This window comes from Chelonoidis abingdonii, chromosome 1, assembly GCF_003597395.2.
Source record: "Chelonoidis abingdonii isolate Lonesome George chromosome 1, CheloAbing_2.0, whole genome shotgun sequence".
Classification (NCBI taxonomy): Eukaryota; Metazoa; Chordata; order Testudines; family Testudinidae; genus Chelonoidis; species Chelonoidis abingdonii.
The window spans coordinates 26,148,521-26,165,300 of NC_133769.1; the positions used below are offsets into that span (position 1 = coordinate 26,148,521).

At 40.8% G+C, this 16,780-nt stretch overlaps 2 protein-coding genes across 3 annotated transcripts in view; one reads left to right on the forward strand and one right to left on the reverse strand.

The window, feature by feature from the left end:
• Window positions 1–16,780, reverse strand: part of CCDC146 (coiled-coil domain containing 146) — a 121,454-nt gene that overhangs the window by 72,522 nt on the left and 32,152 nt on the right. The window lies entirely within an intron of this gene.
• Window positions 467–11,396, forward strand: FGL2 (fibrinogen like 2). Its single transcript, XM_032778863.2, has 2 exons — window positions 467–1,173; window positions 8,746–11,396. Exons 1-2 carry the CDS (start codon window positions 555–557, stop codon window positions 9,450–9,452), a joined length of 1,326 nt encoding a protein of 441 aa, XP_032634754.1. The 5' UTR covers window positions 467–554; the 3' UTR covers window positions 9,453–11,396.

Genomic DNA, 16,780 nt, shown 5'->3' on the forward strand with positions numbered 1-16,780 from the left:
AAGGGTTTACTTTTCTTGTGTTAAGATCCAGAGGGCCTGGGTCTTGGGGTTCCCTGGGCAAGGTTTTGGGGGGACCAGAGTGTACCAGGCACTGGAATTCCTGGTTGATGGCAGCACTACAGGTTCCAAGCTGGTAATTAAGCTTAGAGGAATTCATGCTGGTACCCCATCTTTTGGACGCTAAGGTTCAGAGTGGGGAATTGTACCATGACATATAGAATATCATAAAATATTTTCTTGCTTTAGATATCTGTTGTTTTCAAAACAAAAATCAAAGTAAAATAAATAAGACCTCAAAATAAACTTCATACTCTATCTGTGCACATGAATATTATCATTTTGCTTGTGTTATTATGCATAAGCTACTTTTGCCAAGGACTATCTACTTTGCTCTGCTATTAATATCACTAAAACTTGTTGTGATGCAAGAATTCCCACCCACATCTGAGAACAGTGAAGGCAGTTTATCTGTTAACACACAGGCTGCTGGCTGCCTTTATAAGAAGTTGTTCCAGTTTTACATACTTCCTCATTGAGCTAGTTTCACTGCAAAGATGAAGAAGCTCATTTACTTAGTCTTGTTTAAGACAGCTCTGCTTGCTTTTACAAATGCTTCTGCACTTGTAGATGAACATACAGAAGGTTTTAAAGAAGGAAAAGCTATTGATGCTTGTCCTATAAAGCTCAAAACCAATGGGAAATGTGAAGAAGGAGAGGAATGTCCATATCAGATAAACCTGCCTCCGATGACCATCCAGCTACCTAAGCAGTTCAGACTGATAGAGAAGACTCTCAAAGAAGTACAAAATCTTAAAGATGAAGTAAACAAACTGAAGAAATCTTGTCAAGATTGCAAGTTGCAGGCAGACGACAACCAAGAAAGAGACAGCACTGAATTCCTGGCACCTAATAGAGAAGTCCCCACAGAAAACAGTAAGATACAAGATAATAGAGTAAAGGAATTACAGAGCAAAGTTAATAAACTATCAGTCAGCTTGAAGAATGCAAAGAATCAGATCCAGTCACTGCAGGGTAATGTGGAAAAAAGAAGCCTCATAAACATGGACAATGTACATAATTATGTCGACAGCAAAGTAGCAAATCTGACATCTTTTTTGAAAAATTTGGACGACAGATGTTCTTCTAAGTGTCCAGTCATACAATCAAGTCCTGGTATGTAAAGCTATATTTATAGATTTTCTGTAGAATTATTTAATAGAACAATTTAAACATTTTACCACAAATACCTTTGCTTTCATCTTCACAAATTAAAAAGTATTATAAAATTCACTCTTATTGTGTCCAGAAAGGACTTGCTGGAAGATACTAAGTGCTTTCAACTTCCATGGAAGTTGCGGGTACTCAGTACTTCTCAGGATTTGGCTCTAACATAGTACTTAAAATGTAGCCCTCCAAAGGGAACAATTATTTTAACATTTGTTCAGCAAATATGCATGCTGTATTTACTCATATTCGCATACTCCTGTCATAGGAATTCAGAGCCCAAACATTAAGATGGAAATGAAATTCCTTTATATATTCAAATTTTATTTTACGCTGTATTCCAAAGGAAAATATCAATTTTAATTCTACATTACACTGAAAACTGAACAACTGTTTTTGGCTTAAATGTTTTTTCACATTTTTGAGGGATTAGGGGAAGGGAATGAGAAAGATCTGGCCCTAAAAGATTTCAATAGTTTTACTATCTGACTTTGATAATGAAAGACTGAAAAAACAAACATCTCAAAATATCCTGGAATTGTTTTTAAATGGTCTGGAAAGTGTTAGCTAACAACAAAGGAATCTAATGAAAGGTGTAAGTTGTATAGATGGATAACAAAATCATTATCTACCATAGCTTGGCGAAAAATCTAATTGGTATTAATGCTTCTCAAATGGAAGGCACACGCAGCACTCTTTTAGCAATAGTGGAATATTGGCAAGAATCTAATATATAAACAATGTAAAATGAGACACTAATGTGGGAACTTGGGGATTTATTTCCTTTTAAATACCATGTTATGAGGGACTTTTGTTACTTTTTAAAAAATCCTGTTATGATTATTAAAAGAAAAAATAAATGGAATTGGTAGATTATATCATGTTAATGTTTACTTTTGCCAAACTAATATGATTAACATTTTAATTTTTAATGTTGTCTGTATGTAACTAAAATTTTGATATTACATTAAAGGATCTTTAGAAGTAAGAGGCATTCACAAAAAGTTGCCAGTGTATTCTGCCATCCAGATACCATACATAATAAAAGAGTTCTCTAGTGATTAAAACAATGACAGGTCACTGCACTAAATTTTTGAGCACGAAACTGCTTGCCAATCCTCCAAGCTAAAAAAAGTATGACGTATTAAATTAGACAGCTCTTTTGTCTACCAGAAGTCATACCTGCAGGACCTGCCCTCTTTCACTTCCATCTGCAATACTAGTCTATTTAAAGAATATCAGAGAAAACTGCAGATAGTACAATGAATGCACTGCTATGCTTTGAAATTCTGAAACACAAGATCAGCAAAAACACAAACAGGACACATGAACAACTTTACGTTATAACAATGTCTTTATTAGATACCAGTAATCAAATGTCATGCTTCAGGTATAAGATAGGGAGAGGTCAGGAAGGAACTTTTCCTACCCATCATGTACAACTCTCCATGATTGGGTAGGTGCATTCTAAATTCTCCTCATCACCACCTTTTTCTGAAATATCAGGTTTTGGTCACTAGCACAAGCCAGTCTAGTCTTAATAGATCTATATTCTTGTGTTACTATAACACATGCAGAAAGGGTAACTGATGCAAAGTAATGTTCAACCTACAGTCTTAATCCAGGCAGGTAAAAATACTACTATAGTAACTCCTCGCTTAACGTTGTAGTTATGTTCCTGAAAAATGCTACTTTAAGTTAAACGATGTTAAGTGAATCCAATTTCCCCATAAAAATTAATGTAAATGGGAAGGATTAGGTTCCAGGGGGAAAAAAAATTTCACCAGACAAAAGACTATTTCATTTCTATAGACACACACACACACACACACACACACACACACAGAGTATATGTTTTTTTAAAACAAACAATTTATACTGTACGCAGCAATGATGATTGTGAAGCTTGGTTGAGGTGGTGAAGTCAGAGGGTGCAAGAGGATGGGATATTTCCCAGGGAATGCCTTACTGCTAAATGATGAACTAGCACTTGGCTGAGCCCTCAATGGTTACCACATTGTTGTTAATGTAGCCTCACACTCTACAAGGCAGCATGAATGGAGGGAGGGGAGACAGCATGGCAGAGAGAAATAGAGAAACACACTGTGTGTGTGAGAGAGAGAGAGACATGCATTTCCCCTTTAAGTACGCTGATCCCCACTCTAAGTACATTGCCTTTTTAAGCAGATCAGCAAGTTGAGACGGCATCTGCTTCCTGCCCTCCGTCTTGAGCCCTATTGTGTCCCTCCCATTCCCCTCCCCCATGGAAATGGAGTAAAGGAATGGAGGGGAGAGGGACACCCTGACATTAGCACCTCTCTTCCACCCACCCCCTTGCACTGCAACCAGAAGGCTCCTGGGAGCAGCTCCAAGGCAGAGGGCAGGAGCAGCACATTGCGGGGGGGGGGGGAGGACAGCTGAACTGCCCCGCAGGGCTGTGCTGCTGCTCAGGGAACTTAGGGGAGCGGGATGCTGATGGGGTGCTGCTGGACCACCCTGGTTCCAAATCTCCACCAGCTAGTTCCAATGGGCTGCTCTTTCTGCAAGCAGTGGACAAAGCAGGCACAACTTTAAACGAGCATGTTCTATAATTGATCGGCAACATCACGAACAATGATAACCGGGATTACTAAGTGAGGAGTTACTGTACATAGTATTTATATATAACAAACAGTCCAACAGTGATAATGAAAATGTAAATGCATTATGAAACTAGAAAGGATGACAATAACTAGTTTTCGCTCATAGGAACGAATCCTGACTTCAGAGAAGTCAATGGCAAAACTATTATTGACTTAAATAGGAATAGGGTTGGATCCATAGAAGGTGTCTAATCAGGAGCAGTGCCAGAGTTTCTGGCGCCCTAGGCAAAATTCGGGAGGCGGCATTTTGTGCGCTCGCCACGGGGCGTGCGGGAGCTTCTGGTTCCACTCCTGTCACGCCGCCAAAGAAGGACCCTCAGCCGAAATGCCACAGGCGACAGCAGTCAGGGCTGGCTTTAAGAAGTGCGGGGCCCAATTCAAACATTTTCGGCAGGGCCCCAGCAGGGATGACTAAAAAAAATAAAAAAAAAAAATTCCCCTCTCACCCCTATGGGTGGTATGTGTCTTCCTCAACCTCGGGTCCTCTACCAGAGGCCTGGGAGGGGATATATGAAACGTATGAGGGGACTATGGATGGACAAAATATATATATATAAAAGCCTTTCATTCCTTAGCAACTGGTTCCCTATTAAAAAGTTCTGATTTAAGGATGTACCACAGTATGTATTTTTTGTACCAATAGGGTTACCATACATCCATATTTTCCTCCCAGATGGAAATTTAAGAACCAAAAACCCTGACATGTCTGGGAAAATACCTATGTATGTTAACCCTCCGTAAAGTTCTTTTTTAAAAAGATGGGCTTGAACTAGAAATGAGCTCTGTTTTACATGTGTGGGTCCCCCCCACTCCCTGGGGGTGTGCTAGGGTGACCAGATATCCCGATTTTATAGGGACAGTTCCGATTTTTGGGTCTTTTTCTTACGTAGGCACCTATTATCCCCCGCCCCCGTCCCTATTTTTCACACTTGCTGTCTGGTCACCCTACGCTGTGCACATGTGTGGGTCCCAGCTGCTCTCTGCCCCCCTTATTGAAACAGGTGTGCAGAGTTACTGCCCTGGGAACTGCATGGCACCAGTGGACATGGGGCTGGCTGGAGGCAGGGCAGGGGCTGACTGGAGGTAGGGGCTGGCTGCAGGCAGGGCAAGGGGTGCGGGGCTGGCTGGAGACAGGTGTGTGTGGGGTGGGCTGGCTGGCTTCAGGCAGGGCCTCAAGGGTGTGTGGCAGGGGTTGGCAGGGCTGGTGACAGAGTAGTGCAGGACTGGCTGGCTTGAGGCAGGGGGGTGCGGCAGAGGTTGGCTGGAGACAGGGCAGGGGGTGTGGCAGGGGCTGGCTGGAGACAGGATGGCTGCGGGCAGCGGATGTGGCAGGGGCTGGCTGCAGGCAAGTCAGGGGGTGCGAGGCTGACTGGAGACGGGCTGGCTGTGGGCAGGGAGTGCGGGGCTGGTGCAGGCAGGGCAAGGGGTGTGGCTGGTGTGGGCAGGGGCTGCAGCAGGGGCTGGCTGCGGGCAGGGGGTGAAGGTACAGGGGGTACAGCCCACCCTGTACAGTGAGTGCCCCCTCCTCCTCCATCCCCCACCAGGGTAGCAGCAGCAGCCTGGGGCTTGGGGGCTATTTAAAGGGCCTGAGGCTCCCCTGCTTCTACCACCCCGGCCCTTTAAATAGCCACAGGAGCCCTGCGGCAGCAGTGTGGCTTTAGTGGCTATTTAAAGGGCCAGGGCTGTAGAAGCAACGGTAACCCCGGACTCTTAAAATAGCCCCCAGAGCCCTGCAGCCTTATCACAGGGCTCCAGTAGTGGGGCTCTGGTGACAATTTAAAAGGCCTGGGCAGTAGAAGCAGGGGAGGTCCCTTTAAATTGCTCCCGGGGAAGCCGGGCCACCCCGGTAAGCACACCGGCTCTTGGCAGTACAAGGTACTGGGGCTGGGTGCAGGGCCCTCTTAGGGGCAGGGCCCGATTCAGGGGAATTGGTTGAATTGGCCTAAAGCCAGCCCTGAGAGCAGCAGTCACTGAGCTGCTCAATTGCCTGCTGCTGTTTTCTCCAGCACGTCGGCAGAAGGTCCTTCTTCGGCGGTGCGACAGGAGCGGAACTGGAAGCTCTCATGCGCCCCGTTGAGAGCGCACAAAATGCCACCCCCTGAATCCTGGCACCCTAGGCAACCACCTAGGATCGCCTAATGGAAGTGCCGGCCCTGTGTCTAATTGAGACAGGCCCTCTTTGTTCACATCTATTCTGAAACTTAGGCTACTTAACATCTTATACAAAGTCCACTGAAATAAACGGGAGTCTTCCCATTGGCTTAAACAGGCTTTGGATGAGGCCTTAGTTCAGGGCCTACATATGGATTTAGATGCTTAACTTTAGGTACCCATGTCTGAAATTGTTGTCTCTAGTCTCTGGATGTTAACAAGAAAGTTTTATCTATCAGAAAAATCTTCTTCCACAACTCCAATTTATATGTGGATGAAAGTAAAACAAAGAAAACAATTTATTATTATTTTCATGAGTTAGGGTTGACCACAAAACTCAAGAGTGGAGGAGAATAAATAAGTCATTTATGTAATCCAAGAATATCCTTGAGTAACATATTTTGCATCCCTATTCTATGTAATTAACTTCATGTTAAATTCTGTCTCATATTCAAAATATGTGCATTCCATGGGAGAATTAGTATCAACCACAAAGTTAAGGTTACACTGAGATTTGAACATAATGAAAGAATAAGATTTCTCTTTCACACTTTAAAGAAGGAATTTACTCTCCTAATTTGACAAAATAACTCTTCAAAATAACCTATTGAGTATTGTGTCCAGTTCTAGGTGCCACCATTTCAGGAAAGATGCGGACAAATTAGAGAAAGTCCAGAGAAGAGCAACAAAACTGATTAAAGGTGTAGAAAATATGACTTATAAGGAAAAATTGGGTTTGTTTAGTTTGGAGAAGAGAAGACTGAAGGAGGACATGATAATTTTTAAGTACATCAAAGATTGTTACAAGGAGGAGGGTGAAAAATTATTCTCTTTAACTTCTGAGGATAAGACAAGAAGCAATGGGCTTAAACTGCAGCAAGGGAGATTTAGGTTGGATATTAGGAAAGACTTCCTAACTGTCAGGGTGGTTAAGCACTGGAACAAATTGCCTAGGGAGCTTGTGGAATCTCTGTCATCACAGATTTTTAAGAACAGGTTAAATGAATCCATGAGGGATGGTCTACTTATCACTTAGTCCTACCCTGAGTGCAGGGGACTGAACTAGATGACCCTTCCAGTCCTAGGGTTCTACAGGACAATTTATTCTTTATGTAATTTCTTAACTAAAATATTTACTAACTTTTGCAGAGAAAATAATTTTAAAATGCTCCCTTTCTGAAGTTTTTCCTCAGATTTCTTAAATAACCCAGGAATCCTGACTCCCAGTCCCCTATTGTAGCCTGAGAACAGCACTTCCTCTTAACAAGCAGTTCTTATTATTAATATTCGTATTTTTCTACTGGAGATATACAATTAAAACATGTAATCAAACACTTCCATACATTTAAATTATTTGTAGTAGGAATATACATTCTCAAAATAGTTTCCAACACTGAAAACACTTCCTCTGAAAGACATCAATGAAATATTGTTGTGTTAATGAACATATTGTGTTGTGGAACATGAAGTTCTAAGAATGTGTCATTTGCAGCATAACCTGTAAAAACTCTTGAGCACACCATCATTACTAGTAAGTGGTTACGGATGGATTTATAATCCTCAGGAAACATCTGGAAAATATGTTTGTATAAAATTATTGATAGGAAGATGAGTTACGTAAATGGATCAGCATACTGATTATTTCTTTATTACAAAGCCAGCAATTCTACATGCACAGGAAAGCACTGTCACTTTTCTAGCTACATCTTTTTAGGAATCATAGAATTGGCATAAGACAACATTACTAGTTTCCTCCTATTTCCTAAAGTATTGTAAATAACTGACCACTGACATATGAAAAATTCCCATTGTCAAGACTAACAGCCAATAATGAGCCATCTTTAAGTTGTCCTGATGTGAAATAAACTTCTCATATGACATACTATAGCATGAAAGGTACTGAATTATAGACATTAATATGACAAAGTACAATGAATCCATTCCACAAGAGGAGCAAATTCTATAATACATAAGAGAAAATTAAGGTATAGTTGAATACATGAGAAAAAGCATTTGAAATAGTAGAATGGAAATAGTAGGCCAAATTCACTACTGAAATATGCCAGCATTAGCTGACGGAGAAGAGTTCCAATAATGGAAAGTGTACAAACGGGGCCAGATTTTGGCTGCAAATACCAAACAACTTCACTGGGTGAAAAGGGAAGAGGGGAAGAGGCCAGCCCAGTGAAAAGTGGGCAATTTTGGCCAAAAATGCAGTGTCTTCAGGGTGGCTGCATAGCCATCAGATGCATCAGGCTCCTGGTGGTGGACACCTATGGAGTAGCCTAATAGGAATAAAAGATGCCCATACCTACCAGAACTGACTGCAGAAACACTTCTTGACCTCTGGAGAGTTAAGTCACCCTCACAAGATGCAACCCTCAGGGTATGTGTTTTGCACCTCCTTGAACCAGCTTTGTGGAATTTAACTCATTATTCTTTATGGATATACATGCAAGAAATAAGCAGCAAGACAATTTTATGGAGCTATGTAGCATTTTTTAGATTAATGTTAAACATTCGTATTGTTTTTGCATTTATTAATAAATAAGAAAAATAGGAGAAAGAACCTCCAGGCAAGATACTGCTAAAAGTACTGAAGAGTATACACTGTGGGTTTAAAATGTAATTTTTTACATTAACAGTCTGGAATGCTTGATGTGGTTTACTAGATACTAAAAAAAATTAAATAAGACTGTCCATACTAATACTATCTATTTCCCCCTAGTTATACAGCTAATGCAGAGAGACTGTGCTGATCATTATACAGCAGGTAGAAGGCGTAATGGAATCTACAGAGTTATTCCAGATCCAAAAAATAGCAGCTTTGAGGTTTACTGTGACATGGAATCAATGGGAGGTGGCTGGACAGTGCTACAGATGCGTCAAGATGGTAGCATTAACTTCAATAGAACATGGAATGACTACAAAAAAGGCTTTGGAAATCTCAGCAGGGAGTTTTGGCTGGGGAATGATAAAATTCATCTCCTGACCAAAAGCAAGGATATGCAGCTGAGAATTGAGCTTGAAGATTTCAATGGTATTCGAGAATATGCTAAATATGAACAGTTCTATGTAGCCAATGAATATCTCAAGTACCGTCTAAGTGTCAGTGGCTATAGTGGTACAGCCGGAGATGCCCTGCACTTCAGTAAACATTACAACCATGATCAAAAATTCTTCACTACCCCAGACAAAGACAATGATAAGTATCTATCAGGAAATTGTGGGGCTTACTACAGCTCTGGCTGGTGGTTTGATAAATGTTTGTCTGCCAACCTAAATGGCAAATACTATCACCAAAAATACAAAGGTGTTCGCAATGGGATTTTCTGGGGCACCTGGCATGATGTTTCTAATGGTCTTCCAGATGGTTATAGACAAGCTTTTAAACAGGTAAAAATGATGATCAGACCCAATGGCTTTGTGCCATAAATCAGCACCCTCTGCTGTAACCAGTTTATATTAGGTCATACTAAAAACATCATGCTTACTCAGTATCATATTCAAAATACAAATATTGGAGTATTTTAATATTCAGTCCTAATATAATCCTTCCAAGATGAAAAAAAGTGACTCAACATAAAATGTTTATTGATTTCTTCCTTATGCCTTATAAAGACAGTTTTCATGCTTCAGAGTAGCTGTTGCTAAAACTTCAGCATTGCTAAATTCTGAATTTGAAGGCATTGATTTTAATGTTTCATTTGTACTTTTACTATCTGCAGCATACCAGGTTTCTGCAATCTACAACTTTTTAAGGCTTCTACAAAGGTAGCTGAATGAAAATCCATATTTTTGCCTGAAAATATCTCAAACATTTCTGATTACATATAACCACTTCAGATACTGAGTTTCATCCTCTTATATGGATCTCATTATAACATCTGTGTCTTCATAAACATTAAAGATAAATCATCCCAACACCACCACGAACTAAGAAAGTGGTATCCCATTTTAAATGGACTGAGGCAGAGATCACCTAATTTGCTCAAAGTCACAAAGCAACATCTGACAGATCATCCAACCAAGTATTGTGGCAGAATTGAACAAAAGCAAATGGAAAGGGTGTGTAGACTAAGTATGGAGTGAAACAGCACCTCCACAGCATGTTTTCCCCCACAAGCTGTTTGCTTTGAAACCATGCTTTTTGCTTCTTTGATGAAGGAAAGTCAACAGCTACACAGCTTGTCATAGAGCTATGCTAGCAGGGCTGAAGCAGGAAGCATCATAAAGGATTGAGTTCTTGTACTACTGCCTCCAGATCCAAAGAGAGAGAGTTTGGTTCCCTTAGAGCCTAAAACCCTGTGGTTTCACACCCAAATCTCCCTTCTTCTGCATCCTCTATTGGAGGTGAACTTTTTGAGGTTGCAGGGATTCAAACTTATTTTTTTTAACTTGTCAGAACTTTTTAGGTATCATCAGGAAAAAGATTATGTAGAAAAACACATATACATATATAAAATCAAAGTAGGGTTCCCCCCCCAAATTTGATGTTTGCCTTTTTCCCCTTAAAAGCAAAGAAAAACTAACATCCAATGAATGACTTTTATACAATGAACATAAGGGAAGCAGAGATTTTCTTGTTGTTGCTCTGAAGTGTAAGAAATAAAATGTAACAGTCGTTCAGACATTTCATGAATTACAAATCAAAGAGACATTCCAGATCATAATGAATACTGTACATAGTGAATTTAAATTTGATAATATTAAGGCCTTGTCTGTACTTAGACCACGTTTGCCAGAATAGCTATACTGACAAACCCTCCTTGTGCAGACACAGGTTATACTAGCCTCAGAATGAAATAAGTTATAGCAGGACAAAGACTTTTTGCTGGTGTAACTGCATCTACAGTAGGGCTTTTCCTGGCATAACTATATCAGTCATGGGTATGATTTTTTCCACACCTAACTGATATAGCTATTCCAGCAAAACTTTAAAGTGTAGTCTGGTCCAATACTTACAAACATGACATTTACTACTTTTTGATATACCAAACTGAAGTGTGCATTAGTGATTTAAGTACAATGATCTACAGTGACAATGACCAAATTATAAGATTAATATATTTTAAAGGAATTATAAATATTTTGAAGGATATTTTGATGTTAAATGTCATTTGCTTTATTATGTTTTCATTTTAAAAGATGGATGGAAGATTTTAATACTATCAGATGTATACTCTTTGCTCGAACACATTTTGAAGTTCCTTTTTATCCTGAAATAGAATGTAATTGTTTGAACAAAAAAAAGTTTTTGATGCACTGGCTAGAAGAGCGATTTTTAGTAGAGTATTATTATATTTAATCATTTGGTATAAAGTGAACTAACTGTTCCTAAACAATAATAAGTTTCCAAATAAATTTCTTCTTCACTCAGCTAATTTGTTACAAGTGAAACTGGCCTTTGTTTCTTGTTTAAAGATCTTTTCTTTTTAAAATATAGACATTTTAAAATCAAATACACAACTGTAATGTATATTATTTACATGTTAAAGGGGAAAAAATCAGTCTAATGTTGATATTTTCAAAGCTGGATAATCCCTTTCTACTATTAGGCTGGATTCTCCAATTATTCAGATTAGTTTTATACAAGTGTAAATTCATTAATTTCAGTGGCATTATTCTCAATTTACACTGGTGTGAATAAAGTTTAATTCACACCCATTATGTCCACACGGCAGTTATAGTGCTTGTTTTAAAGGTTCCTTGATCTGAATCCTCAAAAACAGTATCTCACCAATTATTCCTTTGATGTTCTATAACAATTCAATCACTGACGAAACAGACTACAGTAAGCCAACTCAGAATGGCCAACTGTTGACAAAAGGGCTGTGGAATTTTACACAGCTGACTGTGGGTACCTTCCAGCTATAGAGGTGCAGTCCATGGACACTACAGGTGAGCACACGATACCAGTGGCTGAATTCTCAGACATCAATGACTGGTTACTCATCTACTCCTACAGAACAAGTGGATCCCTGTAGTTTTCATAGGCTGCATCTCCATATTAAAGATAAGGCAGCTGTTAACTTATCTATTTTTAAATTATGTGAAACTTTTGGACTCATGTACAGCTGTCAATATGATCCTTGATGGGACAAAAAACAAACAAAACACCTTATACATCTAAACACTCTCTCTATATATACATGGGCTTAATAATGCAAAGTATGTCTTTCAATTTACAAAAAACGCATGTGATAATAAAATTTTTAACCTAATAAATGCCCTGGTCTTTTTCACCCGGATACAGTTAAATGTTGGATTCTTAGTAATGAGGATTATTAGTATCAGATTTTCAAGCAAAGGGCCTATGGGACACTTTTTCCACAGAATATGAAACAAAACTCATCTGTTCAAAATGATCAGCCAAGCTTGCTATAATTTCCTGGCATTCCATGGGATTGTTTAAACAAAGAAAACTATCAAGAAGGAAAAACAAAGAATATCTTTAGAACTGAAAGCCATGTTAAACAGCACTGATTTGCTATTTTTCATGCAATTAACAGTAGGGATAACTCTATTCATCTCAGTTAAAATGCCATGTTCAATGGTCTTTTGACAGACACAGGGGTCTCTCAAAACTTCACATAGAAGATCGAGCACTCACCGTCGCAGCGCCTCCTGCTAGTGATCCAGGAATTAGCTCTTTTCCATCCTTGGAGCACCTCCTGCTGGCTAGGGTCTCGCCTGCTTCAGGCCCCCCGTGTCCCTCCCGGATCCCAGTGCCCTTTATCTTGTGGTTCTGCCCTATGGCAGTCCCCACTCTCTGGGTCTCCCCTCCCCGGGGAACGCCCAACCCTCTATATGCACCTTGCATTTTGCCAGTCATCATCTAGCCCCCATTCTCTGGGGCAGACTGCAGTCTGTAATGGCCATTCATCACTGGCAAAGGGGTAGGACCAGCTGCCTTTCCCTGCAGCTCCAGTACCTCCTTAGGCCTTCCTACCAGACCTCAGCCTGGGTGGTAGTCAGGCCTAACCTCCCCAGCTCAGCCTGCCCCTTCCTCAGCTTCTATACCACAGCTAATGTGATGCCAATTTTTAAAAAAGACTCCAGAGGTGATCCTGGCAATTACAGACTGGTAAGCCTAACTTCAGTACCGGGCAAAATGTTTGAAAGAATAATAAAGAACAGAATTATCAGACACATAGATGTACATGATTTGTTGGGGAAGAGTCAAGATGGTTTTTGTAAAGGGAAATCATGCCTCACCAATCAACCAGAATTCTTTGAGGGGGTCAACAAGCATGTGTACAAGTGTATCCAGTGTACTATACAGTGTATCCAGTGTACTTAGATTTTCCAAAAGCCTTTGACAAGGTCCCTTACCAAAGGCTCTTATGCAAAGTAAGCTGTCATGGGATAAGAGGGAAGGTTCTCATGGATCAGTAACTGATTAAAAGATAGGAAACAAAGGGTAGGAATAAATGGTCAGTTTCAGAATGGAGAGGGGTTAATAGTAGTGTCCCCCAGGGGTCTGTACTGGGACCAGTACTATTCAGCATATTCACAAATGATCTGGAAAAAGGGGTAAACAGTGAGGTGGCTACACTCAATTTGCAGATGATACCAAACTACTCATGACAGTTAAATCCAAATCAGACTGCAAAGAGTTACAAAGTGATCTCACAAAACTGGGTGAATGGGCTACAAAATGACAGATGAAATTCAACATTGATAAATGTGCAAGTAGAGTCTGGATGAGCTCTCTCTTGATATCTAGTGGTGAACTGTGGAAAAAGACTTCAGAAACTGATCTCGTTTGCATGGACACACCCACCCTGCCTAGATGCTCAGCATGATGGGATTGCTTGCCCAAATGATCATTTGTGGCAGGTGTTGGATCCCCAGTCTCCTTGTTATTCAGGCTGGAGTAATAAAAGGTTGTTCTCCTTGTTGTGTGAACTGAAGGCAGCAAAACTGTATCTGGCATACCCCAACAGAGAGACTCACCCTCAGCTGAACAGCACTCACTAAGGAGGGGACCTGGGTTCCACAGTCCAATGAGCTGAGAGGTTGGGGGAACAGTGTGATGTTATTGATATAAACTGGGACCATATAGAACATGGTTTGCAACCAAAGTCCTGTAGTGGCACCAAATCCTATGTAAAGAGGGTCATATAAGGTGTCTAAGATCAGGTTATGGGTTATTGGTTATGATTATGCTGTCTGTATGTCTGTATGTCTGTATCATTATGTAGTTGAAGTTATAAGTATTGGCTGTATACTGTCTGTATTTCAAATTGGTGCTGCAGTTCTGGGAAACACCCAGACAAGTTGGTGTTAGCTCTGCTTAGCCTGCTTGATGGCCCATTAAGGACCATCAGTTACACAATTGACTCATTGAGAGGAGGCAGATACGCCTTGTAACTCAGCAAAGTATGCAGGGACTTGCCCATGTGACTCCAGACTCTATTTTACTGTAACTTTCCACAGTAAGAACAAAGACGTGTTCTTACACGTGGAAAAGCCTATATAAGGCTGATGTCTCATCTCCATTTTGTCTTCAATCCTGTTTCCTACCTCTGGAGGGACTTTGCTACAAGCTGAAGCTCTACACAAGGGACTGATGACCCATCCCAGCGGGGGATATTCTTCAGAGACTTGATTTGAACCTGCAGTTTACTCCATCACTGCTACAAGCCTAAGAACTTTCCCATTACTGTACATAATTGATTCCATTTAACCAATTCTAGCTCTCATCTCTATCTTTTTCCCTTTATGAATAAACCTTTAGATTTTAGATTCTAAAGGACTGGCAACAGCGTGATTTGTGGGTAAGATCTGATGTGTATATGCCAAACTCTGTGTATCATCCTTATTTAAATATTCTCTAATAAACATATTAAATTGACCTGGGTTTGGGACTTGGTCCTTTGGGATTGAGAGAACCTTTTTCTTTTACTGGGGTGTTGGTTTTCATAACCATTCATCCCTAGAATGGGTGGCACTGGTGGTGATACTGGGAGACTGGAGTGTCTAAGGAAATTGCTTGTGTGACTTGTGGTTAGCCAGTGGGGTGAGACTGAAGTCATTTTTGTCTGGCTGGTTTCGTTTGCCTTAGAGCCTTGGGCTGTGACTGCCCTGTTTGAGCAATCGGTCCTGAATTGGCACTCTCAGTTGGGTCCCGCCAGAACCACATTGTCACAAACAGGTAATTTGTACTTGGTGGTATGGGTCCTGTTTAAGGATCCTAGACACCATTTGATCCTTCCTCTCTCCATGGTATAATAAAAGAGCTAATTGAGAGTCTTGTTACACGTTGCAGAGCTGCAATCACTGATAACTAGGTCTAAGTATTAGACATACTTTGGGATAGTATCTCTATTGCAAAAGACTGCCCCATGTGCACCAGCAGTGTGGCTCCCTGACTAACAGCTGAGATCACTGAGAGCTATGTTAAGTGAGAGGGGTTGAGCCCTGAAAACATCTTGGCAAGCAGGCAGCTGGTGGAGACGTGTAGCAAGCAGCTAGCAGGGAGGCTGGCAGAGAGGTGTGACCAGCAGTGTGGCTGGTGGAGGGGCATGGCAAGCAGCCGTTGGGATGATGAGTGAGTGCTTGAGCAGTGCAGCATGTAAGGTGCCTGCTTACCTCCCCCTCTCCCCTGTCTTCCACACAATCTGTGGATGAACCTCTGATCTCTGGGGCTGCACTGGCCAAGGATAGGAACTCTGAGTGGGGTACAGAGAAGGGACAGGCATGTTAAAGGGACTTTTGGGTTGCTGGACTTAAGACCCCGGGGAAAATTTACTGCCCATCTTACTTGGGGGTGGGTTTTTTGATCAGGGTTTGTGTTTATGAACCCGAGTTGCAGTGTTTTCCCAAATTAAAGCTGAGTTAATTTCCTTCTTTTATTAAAAGTTTTTGCTACACTCAAACTCTGTGCTTGCAAGAGGGGAAATATTTCCTCTTAGAGGTGCCCAGGGGGTGCTGTGTAATTGTCCCATACCATATACATAAAATGGTGGGGTCTAAATTAGCTGTTACTAGTCAAGAGAGATCTTGGAGTCATTGTGCATAGTTCTCTGAAAACATTCACACAATGTGCAGCAGCAGTCAAACAAACTAACAGAATGTTGGGAATCATTAAGAAAGGGATAGATAAGACAGCAAATATACTGCCTCTATATAAATCTATGGTACACCCACATCTTGAATACTATGTGAAGATGTGGTTGCCCCATCTCAAAAAAGATATATTGGAATTGGAAAAGGTGCAGAAAAGGGCAACAAAAATGATTAATGGTATGGAACAGCTTCCATACATGGAGAGATTAATAAGACTAGGACTTTTCAGCTTGAAAAAGAGATGAATGAGGGGGGATATGATAGAGGTCTATAAAATCATGACTAGTGTGGAGAGTGTAAATAAGGAAGAGTAAATAACACCTTCTTATAACACAAGAACAAGGGGTTACCAAATGAAATTAATAGGCAGCAGGTTTAAAACAAACATAAGGAAGTATTTTTGCACACAACACACAGAGGATGTTGTATTTTTTCTCACATTGCCAGAGGATGTTGTGAAGGCCAAGACTATAACAGGGTTCAAAAAAGAACTGGGTAAGTTCACGGATAGGTCCACCAATGTCTATTAGCTAGAATGGGCAGGGATAGTGTCCCCAGCCTCTGTTTGCCAGAAGCCGGGAATGGGCGACAGGGGATGGAACTGTTGATGATTACCTGTTCTCAGTGATGAGCTGTGAAAATCTTAGGAACCGGTTCCCTACCCGTTCTTCGACAGCACTTTAGCGGCC

What these genes read in the sequence shown, in the direction of transcription:
- FGL2 (XM_032778863.2), top strand. Translation starts at nt 555, where the DNA reads ATGAAGAAGCTCATTTACTTAGTCTTGTTTAAGACAGCTCTGCTTGCT. An exon ending in AGTCATACAATCAAGTCCTG is followed by an intron (nt 1,174 to 8,745) that starts GTATGTAAAGCT and finishes ATTTCCCCCTAG; the next exon opens with TTATACAGCTAATGCAGAGA.